The sequence below is a fragment of the Sipha flava genome, unplaced genomic scaffold (genome assembly GCF_003268045.1).
Source record: "Sipha flava isolate LNK unplaced genomic scaffold, YSA_version1 122_pilon_pilon, whole genome shotgun sequence".
NCBI classification, from domain to species: Eukaryota; Metazoa; Arthropoda; class Insecta; order Hemiptera; family Aphididae; genus Sipha; species Sipha flava.
Window position 1 is genome coordinate 1,039,685 of NW_020271748.1, and position 25,951 is coordinate 1,065,635.

A 25,951-nucleotide genomic window follows, 5' to 3' on the forward strand; every position below is an offset into this window, starting at 1 on the left:
ATACAATGTATATACATATATATTTGGTGTATACTCATGAGAAGACCTACTACTAGCCTATTATCACATTGGTAGTTTCATATAATGTTCACATTATATCCTTTTATCTTGTAGACAATTCGACGGGTCAATTGATTGCCGATTTATAATGTTATTATATTTTTATTATTATGTTCTGTCGGCAAATGCATCAGAAACGCAGTCAGCAAGAGACGACTACTATCTACACCGTTTTAATATTATGTGATTTTTTAAAATAATTGTTTAGTTTAAATCAGCTTGACGTTCTTTACTGACAGTTTATTCCAAAATGTCGCGTTCCCATTGAGCATTATTATATTATAATCAGTTAAAAGGGAAACAAGTGTCGACTTGTTATCTCTTTATGTGGTTACTGTACCGGACACTTCCTGCGAGAAATTCGCGATAAAATGTGTCTGCTCTTTAATTCCTTTACCGACTATAGCGTACATTACAACAAGCAATGGAAGTTAGTGACAAGTGGTAAAATAGAAACTTCGTAATGCGGGTTTAAGTGATTTTCGTATTGTTTTTTGTACACTGTCGAAGAGTAAAAATCGGCTTAGTGTGTCCGTGCGTATACCGGCGTGAGAGAGTATGGGCCTAAACAAACGGGCTATTGATTCACACCTGAGGTCCTGTTTCCATTATACGACGAGGCGTACAGTAAATAAGAACCATGGGAACCCTTTGTTTGCGTAGGTTGAATTTTGGCTTAGTTTTTTCTTCATTTTTATAACGCTGGCAAACAAATTGTCCCCGAAGAGACGTTATTGTGACTAAAAGACTTACGCCACCTCTCAGGTAATGTCGAAGGACATGCTGCACTACTGTACTATATGAATATACTATTATGACTTTACTGACTGTATTGAAAGCCGCGAGTGTTATCAAATATCTCAGGGGTCACCAAAGTAAATCAATTGTGTATAATTTGAATATTTTTCGTAAACAAAATAAATATTATTTATTGCCTATAAATATTGATACGTCGAATTTTTAGTTAGTGTTGTAATTTGACTCTAGTTTTGACGAGGGAAAAATTCTTTATTCCTTCTTGAACTCTAGATATAGACCTCCCTCGATGATTAGGAAATGCACATCCTTATCACATGTATGCCAGACCCACTATAACATAGACAACTTGACCTTACAAATGTTCAGATCCATAATATGAAAAAAAAAGGTTATCGTGCAGGGTAGAGTTTTATCCGAGATTATTAAGTCCAGGAAATATAATCATCCCAATATACAATTTATATTTACTTTTTTTTATATAATTTATTGTTTATATATCATCGAAACTGAAAAGCACAATAAACGAAACATTGATACTTATCTAATTTTTTGTTCCCAATGAGATATAATACTTGTGGTAATTCATTAAAATCCAATTATGTTAATCGAATGACTTGAGGTAATGATATATTAAACATCTTCATTACTATTTGATTACGTAATTCCATATAAATAGAACTATAAATTCTATAAAATTAAAGTAAATTAATAATACATATGTTATTTGCGCTGATTTTTTTTCTCATTAATAATTAATGAGTTAAAATTAAATTAAATTATGTTGGTATAGTATCAATTAAATCTACCCGATATGGAGTATAAATAAAAGGGGCATTTCAATGATTGAAACGCATTATTATTTATAGTTATATATATTTTTTTAAATTTGCATTATTTGCCTTTTAAATTTGGTAATTTAGTATCCATTTTACAAAGTATTATACGAGTATTTTTATGGTGTATTTATTTATATATTCTTGATTGTGAATGCGATCATTTAAATAAAATTCTTGAAAGTCTTGAAATTAGAGATTTTTACAATGAAATATTTAAATATATACTTATTTACAACTATCCTTATTTTATACTCATAAACAAAAATAATAATTCGTAACTAAGTTAATAATTTTTTAAATTTTAACTGGTACATTATAAAATATAGAAATATTTATATAGCCTATTGGTACAACAGTTTAGTAAATTACAAATAGAACTAAGTCCATTTTAATTTACCAACTATATATCTATATACATGTAGTCTTTATAAATAATTCTGATTTATTTAAGTAAAAATTAAAAGTTGGTGTAGGTATTAAAGTAAATAGTTAATTCATAAATATGATTTGAAAGAAATTAAATACAATATTTAAAAAAATTACTATAGTTAGTGTAGTGCTTTAGTTACTTTGAATCGTCCGTTTAACCCAAAGTATCGAAATTAATTTGTAACCAACTAACACAAATATTTATATTTAAATGTAGAGATTAAATATTTCTTTCTTATATGATTTATAAATGTTTAGTATAGTTATCAGACTATCTGATGTTATTTGCTTACATTATATAGCCATAATATATTAACCAACAATATATTATAATTATTAAGTTATAACTAGAGACCGGATTTGACCGGATATGAGTTTAAAATCTTAAAAAAAAGATGTTATGATTTATAATTTCATTAAAATAATCTATTGTATGTATAAATATTTTTTTTTCGGAAAAAATTATTTTTCATAAAAATATATTAAATACTGAAAAAAATAAGAGTAACAATTTAGAACAATTATAAATTTTTCCTTTATTAAAGGAATTATAATACATATAGTTGAATTAATCCTAACCTTTAAAAAAATATTCAAACAGTCATATTTAATCTATATTATGGTGATGTACTGGTGTATATTGGTTTTTATATTTTACATGGGTTACCACATAGTCAAATAACACTTGAATTTCAGATTTATTTAAAAATAATATAAATAACATGTTTTAAATAATAAAAATAAAAAATAACTGCTGGTATATAAGTATCAAAAAATAGTACACTTAAACGAACACTTAAATATTTAAGTTTAAACATGTACCCGTATTAGAGCATTTATAATCAGGGTTCGGAAAAAAACAGTTTTTTTAATTTTAAACAAAATCATTTTTCTGTTTTTTTTTCAATTGTTTTAAATATTTAAACATTATAAAATAAGAAAAGAATTGTCATAAATTACTTTTAAATGACAATGGGAAATGGCACATAGAACAAAAATAATGTATGTTATTATGTTGCAATATTTATTTTTGAAGCTGGTCATAGTTTGGGATATCGAGGGCATTTAAACAAACGCATACATATAATTTAAATTAGTAATAAATTAAGTAATTAAAGTACTATAGTAATTTGGAATGTTGACAATTACTTGTAGTTAAATATTTGTCTATCCTCTTCAGACCGAAGGGAAAATATGGTAGATAGCTAATGTGTATAAAATAGAACACGCTATAAAATTGACGTTTTTATAAATTTGAATTATAACTTACTACCAATATAAATTAATATAATTAGTTGTTATTACTTATTTACAAAACCGAACACAAATTAAATTTGAATAATAATATGTGGTATTTTTTTAAGTTTTAAAAGAATTTATTGAAAAACATTTTTAACATATAGGTAATGTAAAAAACATTTTTTAAACAATTTGTATTAAACATTTTGTTTAATACATTTTTAATTTCAATTGTTTAAACATGTTTAAATCAAATGTCTATCAACAACATATTTAAAACTGCAAACCCTGTTTATAATAAACTACCTACGATATTACAATAATAATCGTGCAGTCACAAGTCATACATAAAGAATATCTTTTTATCTATAATCGTTGTACGTGTACAAAAGTCTATTAGTATAAGGCACGAATTAAAATCTTAATCCGTGGTATAAGGTTTATGGATATCAGTGATATTTTTATTTGTATATCTCATCACTAATCACAGAAAAATTAATATTCTTACCAATGTTATGTTCCTATCAATATTGCTTTGCATATTTTGTCTTGAAAAGGAAAGAGACTGACGGAGGTTAAAATCATTTTTGCGTTTTTTTTATAAACCATTACATTTTTAATAAAATATTTTATTAAAATTAAACCTCAATGTGGCAATGTATTCCTGAAACATATTATTTTGCACAATACATTCTTTAACCTTGAAATATGCTTTTTTATACTCTACAAATTTTCGTACATCAATTGATAGAAAATAAACCGTCGAGAAAGTTTAATCAATAGGAGTTGCATACTCTTAGTAAAAATATGTAAAAATATAGAAATTAGGTCTCTAGTTATAACATTTTTTATACTATTGATAATTTTACATATGATAATTTTTATTGCACAATTTTTTTCTTTTTTACAAATAATAAAACAGTAAATTATTCAATTTTCGTATATTAAATCAATAATTTTATATGTAAGTAAAAGTATTATTATAGTGATCAAATTATTTTGATTCGTCATTTAAAATTAATTACAACAAAATGTGTATTGATTCTTGTTTATATTACTTGTTCAGTAAGTTATAATTAGAAACTTTATAAAAAAAAAAAATTATCTTTATATCCGTAAGTCGATTTTAATAATATTACTCTTTGGATTTTCGATGTTTTAATTTGATTGATATTGTGTTTAGTGCATTTTATAAGAAATTTTCACTGGGCGACAAAAAATGTTTTTCTCAAAATAGTCAATGTAATACCAGAGTACGATTATAGTATTACACGTTTGTTTCGCATTATTTCGCCCAATCTTTCAAAATATTGTCGCCAGAGTATAATCACCGGGCGGCATTTGTATCGCCTAGTTAACTAGTTTAAAAATGCACTGATTGTGTTCAAATATTTAGTTTTGACAGAAAGGAATCGAAACATAAGTATTCTATGTAGATTATAATTTAAGTTTTCTCGTCGACTTAATTCAAGCTTTTTACTATTTGTCCAGTTTTAATAACTTTGAAAAAAGTCAACAAAACAAAATATTTAATTATTTTAATCTTGTACTAGTTGTGATTACTACACAGTAGCCTTACTTTGAAGCGGAAAAGAAAAAAAGTGATATAATAATAATCGTCAAAATATCTATCGGTGCACGTGATTAGGAATACAAACGAAATGTTTTTATCAGTATAGCACCTCAATGTCTATAAATTATACTGATATTGTCGTCTGGGTCTGACGAAGTTTGTCTGTTATATCTTTTTCGTGACGTAACATAAATAATTAAAATTAATAGTTAGCAAATTTTACAAATCCTTCTTTTTAATACCTTTGTGACTAGTGAGATGGAAACTTATACACAAGTGAATATTCTCCTTTTTATTGTACGTATATTGTATACGCACTACACACCCACACAAACATAGTTTTTAACATTTTATTTGAAGTGTTGATTAGTGTTGATATTCTGATGATTTATTGATGATTCTTCAATCAATGATTATATTCAGTACCGTAATTACAAGATTACTTCGAGACCGGTGTGCAAATTAAATTTTGAGTGAGACCTCTTATACATTTTTCAATAGCAACTAAAAAAAATATTTTTATAGGAGGAGGGATTTTTTTAAGTTTAAAAGTTTGATTAAAATACGATACTAAATATCTAATTAAATATAATGGTTTATCATTGAAATAATTCTCTCTAAACTATTATACTAGTTTAGTTCTCTTTCTATATTATTATACATTTAATATATTTTTTTTAGTGTTGTGTACAAAGAGTAAGGCGTTACAATTTCAACTAAATATTTAATCACTTTTCTACTGCGCATAATAGGAGTACGAGATTCGGGATTGATTTTTTGAAGATCGAAACCGTTATATTCTTTTAACCTTGCTTGTTTTGTGTTAATATAGGTTTGCCGGCAACGACAGGAGAAGAATCGTTGTTGGAACACCACCACCATCATGTGGTCGTTATCGGTGGCGGTGGAAGAGATTCCGGGGGTGGTGGTGAGTTTGACACGTCAGCCGAGGAAGACAGAGCAGCGGCGGACACCATAGACGAGCTGAACAGCCGTCGTGGCGACATAAACAATACGGTGGTGGCCGCCGATCCAGACGACGAGCCGTCGCCCGTCGTTGAGACGATCGCGGCGTCGCAGCATTGTTGCGGCGACGGCGCGGCCGATGTAGCGTCAGTGGCGAACGAAGAAAATGGCGGCGGCATCGCGGGCACGCCCAGCATCGGCTACGGGTCGCCGGCGGTAGATGGTGCGCCGGTCGGTAGGACGTCGTTCGGTGCGGAGGAGGAGGAGCCGGCTGTCGTCGACCGTTTACAGCAACAACAGGTTCACGGTACGACAGACGAACGGCCGACTGGCAACGTGTACGAGCACCGTGATGATATGAACTATCATCAACATCACCACCAGCAGCAGCAGCAGCAGCAGCGAACCAGTCCGTCGCAGCAAAACGTCGCAGTCAGCAGTAGCAACAGTAACAGCAGTGGCAGCAACAGCGCCGGCAACAATAATACTACTAATAACGGACCGTCGACAATTATTAACCGTTACGACATGATAGTGGCACAGAATTATCAGCAATCCAAGTACGGCAATAGTCGGGACTTGATCGCCTCGATTTTCCCACAGACCCTAACCACGGATCAGCTCCAGCAGCAACACCAGCAGCAACGTGATGATGAAGAAGATTTCTACGAGTACCAGCAGGTGTACCAGCAGCAACAGCAGCAGCAGGCCAAGTTCGAACACATTGTGTTGAAGCAAGAGCCGCACGTGTATACGGACGAGTACTTTCACCAGGAACACCAACCGCAGTTGCAGTTGCAGCATCAGCAGCAGGACCATTGCTCCAGTCCGGGCAGCTCGGCCGGCGCATATGACGAGGAGGTGGTGGCCGCTAAGGGCGGCGAATTACTGGACTTGCACATGTCTCGCGCGGACGATGGAACCGTCACTGTGCAGTCCAACCCTTTCGTTCACCTAGTGGCCTCGTTACACAGCGACTCGGGCAGCGTGTCGCCCATGCAGGGTCACCTGCAAGATGACCAACAGGGCTCCGGGGGTGGATCACCTACTGTCGTGTTACAGCAGCCTCACGTGGCCGATCACTCGTACACGCCGTCGTCCGCGACCACCGCCGAACAACAGTTAACCCAGCATCTGTCGCAGAACCATCACAGCGTCGTTTACCACCCGGGTGCCACTAACGTTATTCACCATAACAACAGCGGTTCCAGCATCTCGGGGTAAGCTTTTTTTTATGTTTTTCCGATCTACTCTGCCCACCACTCGTAATGTAATTATTCCCATTAAATATGATTATTCCCCTCCCCCGCTCCGTCACTCGTGCCTTATCCACGTGTGGTATTCCGTAGGAATCCCCGGTATCCACGGGTTCACTGGTTGAGCAGACCAACAAGAAATAGTGTGTAATCGCACACCGTAATCGACGTTAGTTATCAGGTTCGGGGTTAAGGGCCTTCACGCGTACTTGTATCAGTTTCGGTCGGTGACGACTAGTCGTCGACGGCCGTCGATTATCGTGTGGGCCACGCGTGTACGTGAGCACGGTGCGCGGGTCATCGCCACGGCAAGATCTCCACGCAGCAATCGCTGACCTATACGTCTCGTCTACGGTACTCCCGATAATTCCACTCATTGTCGCACCTTCGCAGTGTCAATTATATCGCTCCAACCGTGTTTACACGGAGATAGAGACGCGCTATCCAAATCGTACGGTTTTCCGATCGAGCGTAACTGAAATAGCGTGTGGGGGTCTCATTTCTTTGCGTAATACTACGAGTACCACCCTCATCCTTTTCGATCGACCGGTCTAGTACGTTGGGCGCAATAATGTTTTGCCAGAATAACGCACGCGCGTGTCGGACACCAGACCCGGTGTCCTATGTGTAAAAATCGGTTCCTCGTCACCCCCTTATATGGGTAGCAATTATATTGATATATGTAAGATATTTCATCTAATTACTTTCATTTTTATTTATACATTTATTGCGTTTTATTATTAAAACCACCGTGTATAAGATAACCGCGGTCGTTGGCCTAGCCGCCCCGTGTGCGCGCGTATCGTCGTAGGTATACATCGTGTTCACCAGACGACTCGGCGGCGGCAGCGGAATGTCCTAAAATATGTTTATATTTAGCATCGACTAGAATCGTTCGTACGATTTGTCCACGATTTGTCTCTTCGGGCCTATTATGTATCAATAAAAGATAAAAGTCATAAAAATAAATAAATAATGTTTGAAATCATACGTCCTCATTAACTACGTGCTGGTTTCTGTATGCCGGTCTGTTTGTGATGGTTTCGTATTCGTTCCCCGGTAATTGGCATACAACTTTTCTCGCTGTAACTGCTATTTTTTCTTAGTCATATATTGGACTTCTGTCTAATTTTACTTGAACTAAATAATTAATCTCGTTCGGCTATTATTTCATAACTGAAATATTGTTACTACGTTCATGGCCCATTATAGAGAACGGTCTGATAATATTATGGACTTTATTAATTGGTTGATTGTTTTAAATATTGCCATCATTATCGTAGTTAAATGCGTGGAGTAGGAAAAAAATACAATATTTGTGTTTTTAAATTGCTGACCTCAATTAGTTATAAAAAAAAATAAATAAAAAATAAATAAAAATATTCAACGTTCTGGGATTATTGATATTATCTTATATTTTCAAATCATCCAATTAATTATCACCCAAGAGTACATGAGTACGTGAATGTTAAATTTTCATCATTTATACACCTTCGTTATTCATATTACAATTTTTACGTATTCAATTGCCACATCGAACTAATCATCTCTATATTTTACCATGGATTTATATCTCCGTAAACATTTTACGTTTTAGTATATAAATTTGGTAATGTTCTTTTAAAGAGTTTGAATCTGTTTCGTAAACATTAACATTTAAAGAATTTTAAATTAAGAATTGAATTTTAATTATGTTGGATGAGAATGAAGTATATTATGCTATTATATTTTTTCTTTGGGATTATAATTGTTCTAATAATACGATAAAATTATTTAAATAGTTCGGACCTATTATGTGTAATTTTAGCAGTTTATAAATATTATATTGTATTTATCATTTCTAATTTGTTTTTTTTTTCAATCAATACTTTTATATTCGTACGTAAATGAAACAAAATAACAATTAAAGTTACAATATTGATATAATTTCAAATTTTAAGAGATTGTTGAAAGTTTCCCTTCAAAAATGTATTTACAACTTAAGAATAATTTCTGCGTAACATTCTAAAAACGTATTAGTCTGTACTGTTGTACAACGTTAGAAAAATAAAACCTGCCATGCACTCGGACTGTAAATTATATGTTGCACGACACCTGACGTTTATTACCCATGCTGTATTGCATATATTATCCCATCATATTCCGGTCGTCTACCTCCTTCTCTGGAAATTTTCAAAAATCGCATCGACGTCAAATTCGTGTTTCTCTGGGTCGAAAGAAGAAATAAACCCGAATACATATATTATCGTAACTCACCAGTTCTCAGAAAGTAAGAAAGAAAAAAAATTATATCATCAGCAAATCTGATGAAACACCTACTATAGCAAAACAATTACTATGCACGCTCACAAAACTATAAAGAGTAGTACTGATTTACAGATTTTCGTCATAATTTTGCTAACGATATTATTTTATTGAGGTCAACTATCATCTCCTGGTTTTTGATGTAAATAACCCAAGTAAACGTCGAAGTGATTCTATTTTTTTTTCTATAAGATTTAATTGGTTTTTCGAATTTATTTTCAAAAATTTATAATCAACCATTTTTTTTCTTCAAAATTCATAAGTATTTAGGACCAGTATACAATATTTTTACTCTTTAAATGACGAAATATTTTTTTGTGTAAAAATAACCTCTTTATCGAGACTCGTTCTTATGCTATCGGTGTTTGGACAATTCACTAGTATGCGCGTTTATGAGTGATCGGAGGACAACCGTGCCTGATTAGGGCCTGTAACAAAAACAAAAATATATTTAATGTTTGGTCAAATATATTTATTTTACTCTACTCTACATAATTATTCCTGGTTTAATTGTTTTTTTTTACACTCAACTGGTTATTATAAAATCGCTCTGGTTTATTTCTCATCGTTGTTATAATATACAAAGTAGACAACTGCAGTTGAAGACTGCTTTAAAAGTCGAAAAAATAATTATTTCATTTTTAAACTCTTAAATACTGTATTTTGAAAATGGCTTTTTAAAAATTTTAAATACATTCTTGTAATTCTATTTGATTATATATTTGTGCTGCGAGTAAAATAGTAATCAAATAATACGTGACATTTCTACAAAAAATTCATTTGTAATTTGTCATCTTAATACTTTTATTATACATTACGAATCAAATTACATAAACACCTAAGTTAATTTCTTTACCATTTATCGATGTTCGTTGTATTAGTTTTGAAGTATATATATATATTTATCTAATAATATGATTATAAATAACAAAAACTAATTATTATATTCCATTTTTGTGTTACGTATACATTTTTAGATTTATTATAAATTAAATATTTTTTCGACTAAGTGATAACATCGGATTATATTTATTTTACCATTTACCATTTACGTTGTAGAAGTGTCAACTTCATCCAAATCATAATTTTACCGTAATAATTTAAATTTTGTTAATAATTCGGTGAAATTTTGTTTCTTGCGTAGGGTTACTATATTTAACTACTAGGATCTCGTCGGAACATTCTAATAATTCTAGGTTGGAGTGTATAAAACACTCTAATTTCGTAATAAAAATTATAACTTTTTTTTTTTAGATAAACTTTGTTTATTAATTTAGGTTACATTAAAAAAAAATATTTATAATTAATTACAGAGTACTCGAATAGCCATACTTTCAGAAGATTTTGCTTTTTTCAATAGCTTGTTCCTTTTAAAATATTTGTATAACTTTGCGCAAGTCATGTAATAATTAACTTGACTTTGTAAAATTGACTCCATAGTTTCTGGGAGTATGCGATCTCATTAATCAGTCCACTGGGTCGTCATTAACGAAAACACTGTTACGTTTAGTCATAGAAGTTTAAAAACATAATTTTTCATTTTCGGTCGGATATATTCGTAAACTAAAAGCAAAATGTGCGAAATTTAGAATGAACAATTTCAATCGGGACATTTTAGTTTTTTTCGGGACGTCGGCATGTATAGCTCAATAACGGTGACGATCCTGATGGATCGGGACGGATGGCAACCCTATTCTTGCGGCTATTGATACCTTAAATAATAATATTGAAATTTATAAAAAATTACAACTAACATCATGTAATCGAACACTTGGTGAACATAATAACTTAATATTATAACTCCGTTACACAGGTTGTTGCGCGATGTAAAGTATTTTCGATTTTTCGTTTTGTAGGTTAACAATTGTGTACTTCAATAATTATTTTATTCTTTGGTTGTTGGAAGAGAAAAAAAATTCTTCGCTGCCGGAATTATAATTGGAACGTTATTTATTGGTTTCGAGCGTCGTCATTGGGATTGTTGTACATGAAATTCGGTTCTATTAATATATGAATACCCGAGGTCGAACGGAATTTCCACAACTATTTCACGATAAACGTAAACGCGCGTGTGTATGTGCATGCACGCGCGGTGTACACCAACATACCTATACATGCTCGTAGAGTCGTATGTTTATTATGTGTGTGTGTATGTATATATATAAATATATATATAAACTACCGTATATGCATGTACTACTATAGTGTGTAGTGTATAATAATATCACGTGTGCAACGAGTATGGTTTGTTCAGCGTTTAAACGAGCCGTTGTTGCAGGAGAAATAAAATATAATAAAAACTGTCGTTGTGTGCTGCTGTCGCGGTCGCCGACACCCCGCGTCCCCTCTGTGGCCGATCCGTACGACCGGCCGAGGCCTAATGAATAAATGGTAATTGTTCCAACACGTTCTTCGCGCGCTCGCCCATTGTGAGCAGCAACGTGTGCAAAGACCGTGTAAATTCATTATTACTTCGAAACGAAATGTGAAAAAAAAAATAAATGTTATATTTATGCTGGTCACCGTTTTTTTTTCCCATCTAATTTTATGGACGCGATTTAAGTGTTCGCACGAACCAAGGACATCATTGCCTATTCCCCCTACGGGTCCCCCTTAAGTTTGTTTTAACTGCCCGCGTAAACCTAGATAAAAACCGATTTTGACTAATTTTCCTTACCGTCTTCCGTTCACATGGAAAATCCTTTGGTGCGCACGCGCGTTTCGCCTCTACCGTTAACTCCTCCTTCGTCGCGCAACCGTATTGTATTATGTACACTGAAAAATTGACATCGGGGCCGGGGGTTTGTCTGGAGTAGGGCTTGTTACGCACATATTTTCGAATTATTTTCGGTTTTTGAACATAGAAATTTTAAACTATTTCTACGAAAAGATCAAAATTCTTCTAATGCCCCAGCAGTTGATATCAGAATTTCGCTAATCACCATAATCTTAATCGGGATTTTTATATCCGTGAAATTTTAATGATTTGGAAACTAAAATTTACGCTCACGTCGACCGTGCTCAGGTGAGATTAATTAACGTTTGATGACAATTTTTTGCCTCAAAAAAAAAAAAAAAAAACATTCATTATTGCTCAATAGATAATAATATTTTAGCAATATTACTCAGGATTACATTTTTTTTCGGTTTTAGCAGTATTCTATTTTTTTCTTCTAATGTATTTTTTATCAATCAAATCAACTCTGACATTAAAAGCCGTAGTTGGCAAAACGAAATAATACATTTATCGTTATAAATTCATTAAAATTTTACCCAACAAATACTAAAGACAAATTATAGAAAGTCGACACGCGAGCAGGTTGATGTACCCACATAAAACAATCCGACCTTTCGGCGGTGTTGGTTTCGGATTTCGTGTTGGACTTATTAGGTTTTTTTTCGTCCTTGGTCATATGTCGACAATATTGTGCGTAATAATTGCGCGTATCGTTTGATCCATCGTTCGTTTTTACTGCACGTTCCGCCGACGAACTGTGTTTTTTTATTCAAATGCTGACTCACTGTTTCAGCAACGAGAAAAGAGTCAGCGGCATACTACATATCGCAACACTATGTGCAACAGTGTATTTTCTCTCGGTTAGTTTAGTTACATTAATAATAATAATTATTATTATGACTCCGTCAGGTATACGAGACTAAAATGACGTGGTGCGCACAAGACTGATTTTGCGAGATTTATTTTCGATTTATTTATTTTTATTAATTTTTTTCTTCCTCGTTTTATAATGCACGTGTAGTTTTTTTCGCGATCCTCTGTCGCTTCTTTTGAAATACGATCGAATAGCATTGCGATCCGTGTTTATATTACGTACCCCGTCCGAGAGTTGGCAGTAGAGAGAATTTAACAGAAAAAAAAAAGGAAAAAAAATATCTAAGAAGATAGTCGTCTTGTACATAAAAACGCCATTGCGTCGTCGTCGTGTTTGATATTATGATGACGATAATCGTACAATATTATTAAATTATGTTTTTTCCTTTCACAAAGGATCGGCGGCGGCGGCGATGATGTGCTTAGCTAAGCATTCCGCTCGTGTCGCTACCGCATACCCAAATCTGCCGCATATATAGTTATATTATAACGTAGTCGTGTACTCTACGCACCACGGCCCCGCGGAGAGGTGACGTTGTGATCCGCCCACGGATTCGTTCTGGGAAACCGGCGGCTGTGCGACGCGAACGTTGTTTACACACTTCGCTGCTTACGCTTTATAGTGAACGACATTATTGTATAATAATAAGTAGTTATGTTGTTCTTTTGTGAAATGTGTATTAGTTCGTTCGAAAATACCAACCGGAGATACGTTTTTCGTTTCAATTTTTAAAGCCGTCCCCTCAGAGGAGGAGATATATTATTACCGTTATTTTCGCCGTGCTAAGAGCAGCACAATGCTACGGTGGAGCGATTATAAATATTTTCACATTTTCTATTGATAACGTCACATAATATCTGATGTCTATTGACATTAAATTGACCCCCGGGTTTATAATGTGCATCGCGTTCGGTACTTGATGACGACCGAGTTCAATGTGAATGAATCATCGTTGAACCAGTCGTATTTGTTGTCAACTACGTTTTATTTATTTTGACTATTTCGTGTTGATGTTTCCGATTCTATACCTACACGCGTCCACCAGATTTCGAATTTTTTGTACATCATTGTTTTTCGTACTCGATGTTTATTTTCCTGGTCGTAGAGAGGAAAAATAAATGATTTAAAATTAACCGACCGTTAACATAGCCTCCTTTACCCCTTTCCACCAGCTGTACATGAACAATAGACGAACCTTGTTAGACTCGAAAAAGCGAACCGTCGCATTTATTCCACCCACAGGGTGATACACTTACGCCTCGCAGGTGCCCACCAGCATGCGTGTATAATCTTCAGAGTGTGATTCCTCTTGCGGGCGAACCGTCGCGTCCGTCATTCAGAGCGCGCACGCGTTTCACCGATAAAAACAACCGTTAGTTTTTCCTCGTCCGTTTCCATTAATTTGCAATACTAATTTATCTTCCATCATATTGTTTTAGTGTAACCGTTGTTTTTACTCAGTGCCAATATGTGTCGTTTCTTGTGTGCGATTTCGACCGGCACATTTTTTTCTCCAATCGATTTGACGAGTTTACGATAAAATTTTGTGGATATTAGTGTTGTAGAGTAAATTGGTTAAAAATCGTAATATTTTATTTAAGAATAATAAGTGAGGGAAAACGTATATTTCAGAAGATAATAACAAAAACACGTTTTAACTATCATGAAACTTTCCTTGTTTTGTACATATTACCCAAATCTATAAGCCGTGTTAAGTCTTATAAATATTTGTTTGCCTTCATCTTAATATCTAAAAATTCATAGACATCGGTGAATGTCTCTTATGTGACACTGTCGTTGTTTTCAGATATATTTTGTCGATTTTATTTTAATCCTTTGTCACTAGAACAATTTTATTTTATTAGTTCGTGCCGTAACACACAATTCAACAGGTCTTGTAATTCCAAGTAGTTTTTGATTGTGTTGATGTAGTTGAGAACATAAACATTACTATTTATTTATATTTTATATATATTATTTTCATATATATATATATATATATATATATGTTTTTTAAGACCGTCCGTGAAAAACAAACTAGTTGTGTTTATAATACGTGAGCACAACGGCAGCAGCGTATATGACAAGGACAATGTTATTATTAAACATGTTCGTTTTGGGAATAATATTTATTATAATATCATTATGTTCTCTATATAGTATGACACGTAATCTCGTGTCATTGAAAACTGGAGCGTTTTTTCGCACTGTTATCGATAAAGGGACGTTTTATTTTGATTGTTTGTGTAAAAAAAAAATAAAGAAAAACACCTTAAATTATTACCGAAAATCCGTTGGTGCACTGATATCATCTAATGTAATCCGATACTTCGGAGGTATATTATCCTTACCTTGAACGAAAACGTTGATTAGCTTTGATTATTATAAGGTATCGGTTTTCCGTGTTGATTTTATATTATGTGTAAATTGTGATATATATTTGTATAATACGACGCCGGTGTTCGGTTAAATCCTTCTTTTTTTTTTTTTTTGATTTCCTCTGGAATTTGTCGTACACAATTTATCGAGCACTATTTTAGCACATACGATCACGTACGATCAAACACCGTCCGAGTATGTACGACGAAGCTAAAGATCACGTTTGTTATTAAAATTTCAAATTTTTTCACAGTTTGAAGCGCATTAACTTAGGAAATTCTACAAAGTACACATAGTTCCTATAGTTAGCCATGGTTATTCGATTATTATGAGAATATTTATTTATACGGTTATTCCTATTTTTTCCCTGTTATTTCTCCATAACTAAACGGTATTAAAAATTAAAATGTTATAATTTATAGTAATGATAATGTAGCTTATGCTTATTTAAGTGTTCTAAATATTTTATTGCACATCTAGAATTTTAAAATTAATTTATTAGTCTTATATTATAGTCACTCGAGTGTAGAAAGATTTAATCATAAAATGTCATCTTCTAACATATTTCCGTTCAAAATCTATCTTGTCACTTATTTTATGCATTTAGATTTAAAAAAAATTTTCGGTATCGTGTCTACTTGTTGTGGAACTAAGGCGGGGTCAATTAGGTAGTGACTCCATGGCTTTTTTTCCTTTAAATTTTCCTTATTTATTATTTAAATCACATTAAAAAATACATAAATAGTGAATCCATGTATGAAGTCCGCACTTGTCGGACTTATAGTTTTAAGGTCTGGAATTCCCCCTGGTCCCAAATATAGGTTGTTATATATTCGCTCGGGACGCTAAGGTTAAACAAGTTATGTTGTGTTTTTTTTTTTTATCTAAGAATTCAATTTCAAGTAATAAAGGATTAATGGGTTAAAACATTTTTGTGTCTTAATATATTATATGATTATATCAAAGGATCACCCTCCCCCCAAAAAAAAAAAAAAAATTCTAAAATCCGCCACTGGTGGATCGTGCAGCTTTTGACTTATACCACTGCGCGTTATTCCAAGTCATTCGGTCAAAGATCCATTTTTTTTTACCAATGCCCCCAAAGTATTTACGTCGTGTGAAGTTTTCAAATGGTTTCGAACGGTGTAGCGACTACGTTTTGACGTATTTTTAAATGCGAGCGGACTCTCTGATATCCCTTGCAAATCGTTATACAACGACGACACAGCTTTCGTCAAGTGTACGATCAGTCGACCGCTGCCGCCGTAACAATAACAATAATAATATTTCATTAAAGAGAAGCATGTGCCCTCCCCATCACCATTTTCCGCCGTCCGCCCGCTATCGGGTGTGTATAATCTGTTATAACGTATTATGATGCTCTGCCAAGGCTGAACGTGCCGCCCGGTGAAAACACCGGCAAGGCCACATCGCAACACTGCAACACGTTTCGGGCCGTATGCTGGCCAGTAAAGTTACCGTCGGAGACTGGTCAGTACCTCTGGGCTGTCCCTCTCTCTCGCTCTGTCGTGCCCTCCCTCTCCCTCGCTCACTCTTCTCTGGAATCTGCGTGTTTATGTATATATTACAAACCGTGCCAGTCGTTAATTGTAGTACTCGTACTTAACTCATCGCCGCAATGTATTATTCATCTTCTGATCGTCGTGCTTTATTTTCCACGCAGCTCTTCCATGTACCCGAGAAGTAACGGAGCCGGCTTGTACTCGGCAACGCTGCAGCAGTACTTCACTTCCTCGCCCGAACTCGTGGCCCAGCAGCAGACCACAAATAATATTATCACGTCCGTTGCCGGCAACCACATGTGGTCCACAGGTAAGATACTCTTCTTCACCTCTTACTCCGCCATCTCCTCCGCATACGTTCTAAACGTATCGCTGTGTCCAAACTTTTCCTATTTTTTCGACCACTGTTGTTATTATCGATAAATCTATAAATCGAACATGTTTTTTCTCCTGTAGTCGTTTCCGATGACGGTACCGAAGTGTATTCGCCAACATCGTCCGGTGGTGGCGGCGGCGGCGGCGGCGGCGGCGGCGGCAGTGGCTCCAAACAGCAACAGCAGCAGCAGCAGCAGCAACAACAGCAACAGCAACAGCAGTCTGGACACAACGGCGGCGGCGGGCTACCGGCTTTCGGGCAACGTTTCGTCACGCACACGTCATCCGCGTACACGTCGCCCGGTACGTCGCGCTCGTCCGCGTCCTACCACCCGATCGCCACCTCCGGCGTTGTGCCGTATCACTTGGCTCCCGCGGCCGTCGTCAACAACGCCAGCGGTTCGTCGGATCCCTCTACGCTGCAGTGGGCCACGACCGCGACCGTTGCGACCCACGGGTACCCGAATACCGACGGTTCCATAAACTACGTTCCAATAGCCAACAACCAGACGAGCAGGAGCCGGTCGAATGCCACGTTCTCCGCGGCCGCGTCCCTCCACGCCTGTAAGTACCGATGTAATTGCAAACAATATAATATATACCTGTACGTCGTCTTATACTGTCCCATTGTTGTCTAATGAACAGCAAACAACACGTTTTACTGATGCAGCTTTTTATTCACTGCCGTTTCTGTTTTATTCAAAATTATTATTATCAGGGCTTGTGATTTGCGAAATTAGCATATTTATTTTGAAAATTCCTAGAGATTCTGAATAAGTTTTAACATCTGTTTCGGATATAACTGTTGGAATGTAAAACTGAAATACAAGATATTTTTTTACATAATATTTTTCCGTTCTTCAAATTTTAAATGCTATTACACTCGTATAATAACATTTCAAAGTAGGAAAATTAAATAGTACTTAAAATATTAAACAATCAAAGTAGCAATTATACTTTTCATTTACTTTTTCACTTTCTATGTAATTTTTTTTTGCGTATTTTTACATTATTAGTGCAAATCTATGTTTATCATGATCATCTTTTTTTGAATTACAAGTTACGAGCCCTTTTAATCAAATACGTGTCACCGATGATTATATTTTGTATATAATACCCACCAATATGTTTTCAATACGTACAAACGTTGTGTTGTCCGGTTTCACGGAAAATCGTGCTAAAACCCACTCGGTGACTAAATTATCTCATATCGTCGAGTAAGATTAGGTTCTACTTTTATACTACGAACATCATGCGTTTGCACTCAGTAAATACATCGATTAGAATGAAATTCGATGCACTTAGGCATTACTTTTCATCCTATATTTTTTAAAATAAAGAAGTATGTACTCGGAGTAGTTAAAAATATTAAATTTGTTAGAATTCTGAATGGTTTTGTTGTATTATGTCGGCTTTATTGTCTATAGCATATTCTATGTGAGTTCTGTATTGTGTACATATATTAATACTATTGTAATCACTATTTTAATAACTATTTTAATAACTGTTCCGAAAATATTAGTTTGTATAATTTTCTAATTGTATTGGTTCGAATAGAACTCGCAACCTCCCGATTACTGGATTTGTTTAATACACATATATAATTTGTATATTATACTCCTATACTCGATTTCATCTGCAAGACTGGCAGGTCTCATCGGTGTGAACTTCACTGGATTTTGCGCTAGTGTGTGTGTGTGTGTGTGTGTGTGTGTGTGTGTGTGTGTCCTAACCCCCGATACGTGTAGTCGTGTGAGCGCGTGTTGTGTTCATTCGGGTCGTTTTTTTCGGCCTAAGAGAAAAATAAAAGTAAAGTCGGCATGCACGTTCGAGAAACAAACCCCCTGTGGTGGCGGTGGACCAACCGATTAATAGGTATCTTTTTCGAGGTTCGCGGCCACCCAAAGTGATGTGATGCCTTTGCGCTGGACCGTCGTGTGTACGAGTTTACATAAAAGAGTACAAAAACAATGTGTGAGTCCGAAAATGGGGAACCATGCAGCAGTCTCCGTTTACACACATGATACGATTATAATATCTGTTGGCCATTAATTAAACGCTGGTTTAGGACATATACCGCATTCTTTGCCCGATTACCCGGTCACACACATACACTCGCACATATTTAATACTATACAATGGTGGTCGTGTACAACATGTGTTCGCGAACCTATAGGGTTCTTGCCTATTTTTGTTGTCATTATTGTTATTATTATTATTGTAACGATATAATGTATACAACCCGCAGTAAATACTCGTAAATATTGATCACACACACCCAACCCATTTCGTCCAAGCGAATTGTGCGTGCCAATATGTTTTGGGTCCCTACGTGTGCTTCGAACGTCCCCTTGTCCAAATATCGTTCGACTCCTCGTTGATTGATGTCGTTGCGCGTTCTCGTCCAGCCGTTTAGGAAAAAACGTGTGCACATAACCGTGACAACTTCCACTATTATGCAGTTATCACTATTGTCTACGACTACGTCAGTACCCCCTCCCCCCGGGAGGTATTTGTCCTTTTTTTTCTTCTATTTGATGATCGTATCCAGATTCTAAACATACGTTGATCTCCATATTATTTTCGTGAGAAATGTTCTGCTTCGAGACATTTTAACGAACGATTTAATATTATTTACATATCACATCGCACGGTCACACTTCGTATTTAAATTTTTCGAATAAGTTATTATATTCGGTTGATATATAAAAAAAAAAACCGTAACAAAACAGTTGCCTGTTAGTATATTTGTTTTAAATAACTAATCGAAGATTGACTCGTCAGGATTTATTTCATCACATATAAATAAACGGACATATTGTAATTTTCAAATGCACTCGCATATATTTATATAGAACGCGGACGAGGCTGATCATCGTTACTCATCTGTACACATGATGACACATTTGTACTACAATAATTATTGATTTATGTAAATCAGAAAGTATATCCGTTATTTTAAATTATTATATTTTCTAATTCCCAATCATTTAGTAATGTTATATATATATATGTATATATATATATTTATAAAACCCGTTGTAGTAAACAACAAATATTTATTTTAATTTTCTTTTTTCGTTTGTGGAGAGTAAAACAGTAAAATAAAACTAGGTTAGGTTACTATTTCGTTATCGTCTACGATTTCCGTTAAAAATAATGTATTAATATATATATATATATATATATATATACATATTTTTTTGTATTCGTTTCATTTGTTTATCACAAATTTGTTTCTCCCTCGATAACCGTTGTGCGTAAGTCCAAACTACACACGGAAAACGGAAGCTTGTTATCACTAGCGACTTTATACGCCATGTCGAAAACGAAAATTATACATGCACCGAACAGGATCAATAGCCTCGTACATAATATTATAATAAAGTATATAGATCCCCTACTGAAACAACTGCAGTAGTAAACCATATATACTTAATAATTGTTACAATGTACTAAAAAAAAAAAAATACGTTCCTACTTACGGTTTTTTTTTTTTTTAGTTAGCTATTTTTTCTTATGTTTGTTAATCGCAATTGCGTGCTATTTTTCATTGTCGTTGTACTAATCGAACGTTGTTTTGTCACGTAGTGATTTGGACACATATTTCAGACTCTTGGGCGTGTTTTAAAACTGTCTGAAACCAATTAATTAAATTTATAATTTTAGTTATTTGTAAGAATATTCTATTCTATTATGCAAATACCTACAGCTCACATGTATTATTTCGTTTACGCTAAAATCTTAGTTAAAAAAAAAAAATTGATTTAAAACGTACACAGTGGAAACGTGTGTATCGGATTCTTTTTTTGTTTTGCGTTTTGTTTTACATGCTATTAATACCGCCCACCTATTTATATCTATGTTGCTCTAAGATAACCGTTTGGATGATGGGTAGTTGACGGGGTACGTCTTGATTGTAATCGATCCATCGATACGTTGTTGCTGTTTATCAGGTCTTACTGGTAGATAGGTCCACCGCCGGAGAAGGGTCGTGACATGAGCTAGAAATATTGTTGACATTGACGCGGCTTGTTGACCTCGAGGGTATTGTATATGATACATACGCATATACACTAACACACATTTAGACACACTCCCGGAAAACGTAAACGGCGGGCGGAAAGGATAATAGTGAGATAATATCAGGCCTTCAATATAAAATCCTCTATTAGTCCTTTTCGCCCCTTTTAATATTTGCCTTTCGGACCACCTCATCAAATATTTATCGAATCACCAACTCGTTAATGTGTGTCTCCGGCGCTAAAACACCACCCGCGAGTGCAATGCAAAGGGAACACTCCGCAGGCAATCGATTAGTATTCAAAACAATGCACACATATGTTGTCTCACGTTTACGACCATTCTCCTTAACCGCGTTATATAATTTTATTCTCTTCTACCATGTAGGTATTATGTAAAGGCCATAAAAACCACACGAATTTATTTGTATGTGTGGTCGGTCTCTGCGTTCAAGTCAGTTTATTTCACTTTATTTTCAATTAAAATTTTAGATAAACGGTAGTGCGGGAATTAAAAATAAAACAAATATTAAAATATATTAATTTATGTTGTGTATACGCGCGCGTATGTGTGTATAATATGTATTTACGTGTAGACATATTTCGTCGGATAGCTCAATAAATGTGCACGCATATATGAATAAATAGTTAACATTGTAGGTATGGAATTAAGCCAAGTTCAATTTACCTTTTATTTAAGTCAATTCCAAATTGAATTGTTTGAAAATTTAGCGAGATACGTACCTTTGAATTTCAAAACGACAAAGTGGGCCTTTTTTTTTACGAAATTTCAAATGGTCATATCTCTGCAGTTATCATAGTGGCAGCTTAGATCCAAGTCGGTTCGAATGAAGGAAAGATAGAAATACATTGAGCTGTCAAAAACTGAAATAAGATTTTTTTTTTTTAATTTGTCCATCTCAAAAAATAAAATTGACAAGATATGGGAACTTTTCTTATATACGTACACAAATATTGATAATTTTCGAGTTAGATGCCTTCAACTTTTTATACGGCGACGTTTCCATCCACGGTAGTTAGAATTCGAAAAGACATAAATGACATTGTGTTGTTTTGTGCGCAGTCAACGAGATGGAAATGTTATGCGAGGGTCGGGAGTGCGTGAATTGCGGAGCGATTTCCACACCATTGTGGAGACGCGATGGCACCGGCCATTACTTGTGCAACGCGTGTGGACTTTACCACAAGATGAACGGCATGAACAGACCTTTAGTGAAACAACCCAAACGGCTGGTTAGTGTTAAAAAAAAACCCTTGTATGTGGTGTAAAATATATATATATGTAGTGTGCGTAGTAAATTAGTAAATACATCTATATATTATTACACACTTAAAAATTATGGTTTCTATATTGCGTGATACTGCCGCGTTAACGATACACATAGCGATTAATGTGCATGTATGATGAGCTTGTCCGCTATCTATACAATTATTTTTTGTCCCTTGTATTGGGTATATTATGTGCGATATAGATAAAATAAATAAACAATGAATAGCTTAAAACTGTATGTGAAATAATATTAGATAGTGACGTCGTTGTTATACACATTGGGCACTGGACTCGCGTACATTTAGGTACGGCTCTCCAGGTAAGTGATTATAACAGTGTTTCAGGATCATCACTTCTTCCCCTCTGAAAGGAGAGCTCTTGTAGAAATCCTTGGTTACCAGCCGTCGGGGTTTTTCGTTTTCGAGTTAACAGTTATTTGTTTTTTTTTTTTTTTTTTTTTTAATTTTTTGTTTTACATATTCCTCGTGATCCTCCATCCTCGTCGTTCTATTTCGGTTGTCATCATTCAAATTAAATAGAATCATTTAAAAATAAACTAAATTGTAACATTTGTTTATTGTTCTAGTGGCGGCTACCGGCCCAAGTTCGTCCGGTTCTGGGGATTTCTATAAGGGTCCTCTGTTTCATATGCCCGCAAGTTTTACCAGACCTTCCGGAGCAAGTGGACTAGAAGAGAAAACTACTAGAAGAATGGTACGTATTTTTAACAAATGATGTAATTGTCAACGAACGACGGATTGGTGGATTGTAGATAGACGTCTCTAGCGAATAAAAAAATTTCCAGCAATTTCATTTTCAATAACTGTTTGCACGAGTTTAACAATCAAAATAACAATTTACTTGATAACTGCTTTACATTATTATCAAGACTTCGAAGGCATTCATGTTGATTATTTATTACGTTGATATGATGGTTTACTAATATATCGTAACACAGATATGGTATATTAATCTGCATGCAATTCATTCATAAACACGCCCCGAGCTCTTCCGGTCTGTATATAATTATAGACCTCTCTCCCTGGTGGCTAGACGCTTCTTATTTGCATGTTTTGAATTTTCCTTAACATTCATTTCAATGCCGTTTACATTAACTGATCATAATCTCAAATACCATTGCATACTGATGTGTACTATAACCACCCTGTACATTTTGTATTGTATAGCAAAACGCGTCTAGGCGTCAAGGACTGCATTGTACAAATTGTTCGACGTCCACCACGTCATTGTGGCGCAGAAATCAAGTGGGTGAACCAGTGTGTAATGCCTGTGGTCTGTACTATAAGTTACATAGCGTCAAGAGACCACTTACAATGAAAAAGGACTCTATTCAGGTAATTTTTAAATATATTATTTTTGTTGTTTTATATGTAATAGGTATAGGATTTACGCACTTTAATATAGTGGAATAAGATACTGTTGAATCTCAATTTCGTCAGTAACCTTTATAAAATTCAATTTTAGCGTCTTGATTATCATTTTAAACTAAATTTTATATTTTCAGACAAGAAAACGTAAGCCTAAGAGTGGAACTAAAATTGACCCAGAACCTAAGAGGATCAAACAAGAAATACGTAAGTTAAATTGTATTTTAGTCGTCCTAATTTGAATATTGTAATTATATGACATAATGATAAGATTATTGATGATTTTATTTATAAATCAATATGCATTAAAAATTACATTATTTTTATTAATCCCATGATAATGCATTTGATATCTATGCAGTTATGGCTACAAATATGATAATAACAAAATTTATATTTTGTTATTAAACATGATTATAATAATAAATGGTGTGTGTTCTGAAAATAATTATTACTGTTACTATGAAAGGTTTTTTTAAATCGGTTGCAGTATTTGCACACTATTTGATCGTAAAATATATGCATGTAAATTATCACTTAATCGTGTGAATATGAATTCAGATATTAAAGATAACTAGGTTTAATTTTTTTTATTCAATATTCATATTGTGCAAGTTTTCTGTTTTTGTAAATTACACATTTTAATTAGTCTATTAAATTAAATATTATTTTAAATTCATATTATAGCAACTTTTTCATTTATTACTACAAGTATAAACCTAAAAACTAAAAATATTACAATTTATTATAATAGTTGGATTCAATTAATACTTTTAAATATGTTAATATAATTGATAATAACTGTTAATGTCATATTTATTTATTGAAATTATATAATTTTCCAGGGTTTTGGAATGATTATAGTGTTTTTGATAATTTATTCAGTCCTAAGTTTATCATTATATTTCATATTTTTAATTTTTTTATCAAATTTTTTTGTATTTTTGGGTCTGAAATTTTAATATAATTATGAGTTACTGGTAGTTACACTAGGCTTATGATGAAATACAATTAAACATTCATAAATATTTTACGTGCATTAAGTTTCTAGTGTTCTAGTAACAAATATTTAATTAATTTTTTATATTTAATATAAAATACTTATTTGATTTTTTTTTCTTTATAGCATCTGAACACAACTATAGTGATTGCCATCGTACTTCGGGCAGCATTTTAAATCATGGCAGTGCTAGTTATACCAACTTGTATCAGACAGCCACACATATAACCCCATACTACGATGTTATAAAGTCGGAACCATCGCAAGAGTCTATTAACAGTCCACATATAGTAAGCCTTGCATCTGCCAGTAACAACAACAACAATAATAATAACAACAATAACACAAGCAACAAAGATAGACCTAGTGTCTTATCAATGTCTGTAATTTCCTAAATATTAAGAAAATCTCTCCTTGACTATTCTTTAGTGTTATTAACTTTGTTGGTTTAAATTTTATTATTATATCTATATATCATTAACGAACAAATGAAAAAAAAAATATTTTATGTTATTATTATTATTATTATTCTATTATTATTTTTATTATTATTTACATTATTTACTTAATAAATTTGTTTTAATTTACATTACTAATTGAAATGTAGAACATTTTTGAAGACATTAAATTTTAATTAAGAGTTAATTTTTTTCATAAAGCAAAGGCTGCATTATAGTTAAAGAAAATTTGTATTGGACCCTTAATATTGTTAAGCTCATATAATTATTTCTAATTTATCACAAGTACAATGTTTTGTTTAATGTTTAGTTGAATCTTTTTAAAACACTGATTTGTTAAGTAGCATTTATCGTGTTGTATATACTTACTTGTAAGTACTTAATTTATTGTACATATTACGTACTTAATTTGTTTATATTAATATCAGTTACTTCATGAAAGATTTATTTATATACTCTTAAGTTTACGTTTGATATAATGT

The 25,951-nt window shown here is 33.6% G+C and overlaps 1 protein-coding gene across 4 annotated transcripts in view; it reads left to right on the forward strand.

Annotated features, from left to right (window-relative positions):
* The window catches only part of LOC112694059 (probable serine/threonine-protein kinase yakA), a 42,838-nt gene extending 17,332 nt beyond the window's left edge, over positions 1-25,506 (forward strand). For 2 of the 4 annotated variants that reach the window (XM_025569402.1, XM_025569403.1), the window contains exons 2-8: positions 5,729-7,082; positions 17,097-17,245; positions 17,392-17,874; positions 22,417-22,586; positions 23,811-23,978; positions 24,149-24,218; positions 25,138-25,506. In XM_025569402.1, the coding sequence (XP_025425187.1) occupies positions 5,729-7,082; positions 17,097-17,245; positions 17,392-17,874; positions 22,417-22,586; positions 23,811-23,978; positions 24,149-24,218; positions 25,138-25,406 (2,663 nt within the window). In that variant the 3' untranslated portion in view covers positions 25,407-25,506. Of the gene's footprint in view, positions 1-685; positions 720-5,728; positions 7,083-17,096; positions 17,246-17,391; positions 17,875-22,416; positions 22,587-23,209; positions 23,338-23,810; positions 23,979-24,148; positions 24,219-25,137 lie in introns of those variants that run through there. The other 2 variants (XM_025569405.1, XM_025569404.1) reach the window with 2 other exon arrangements.
* Positions 25,507-25,951: the final 445 nt, after the last annotated feature.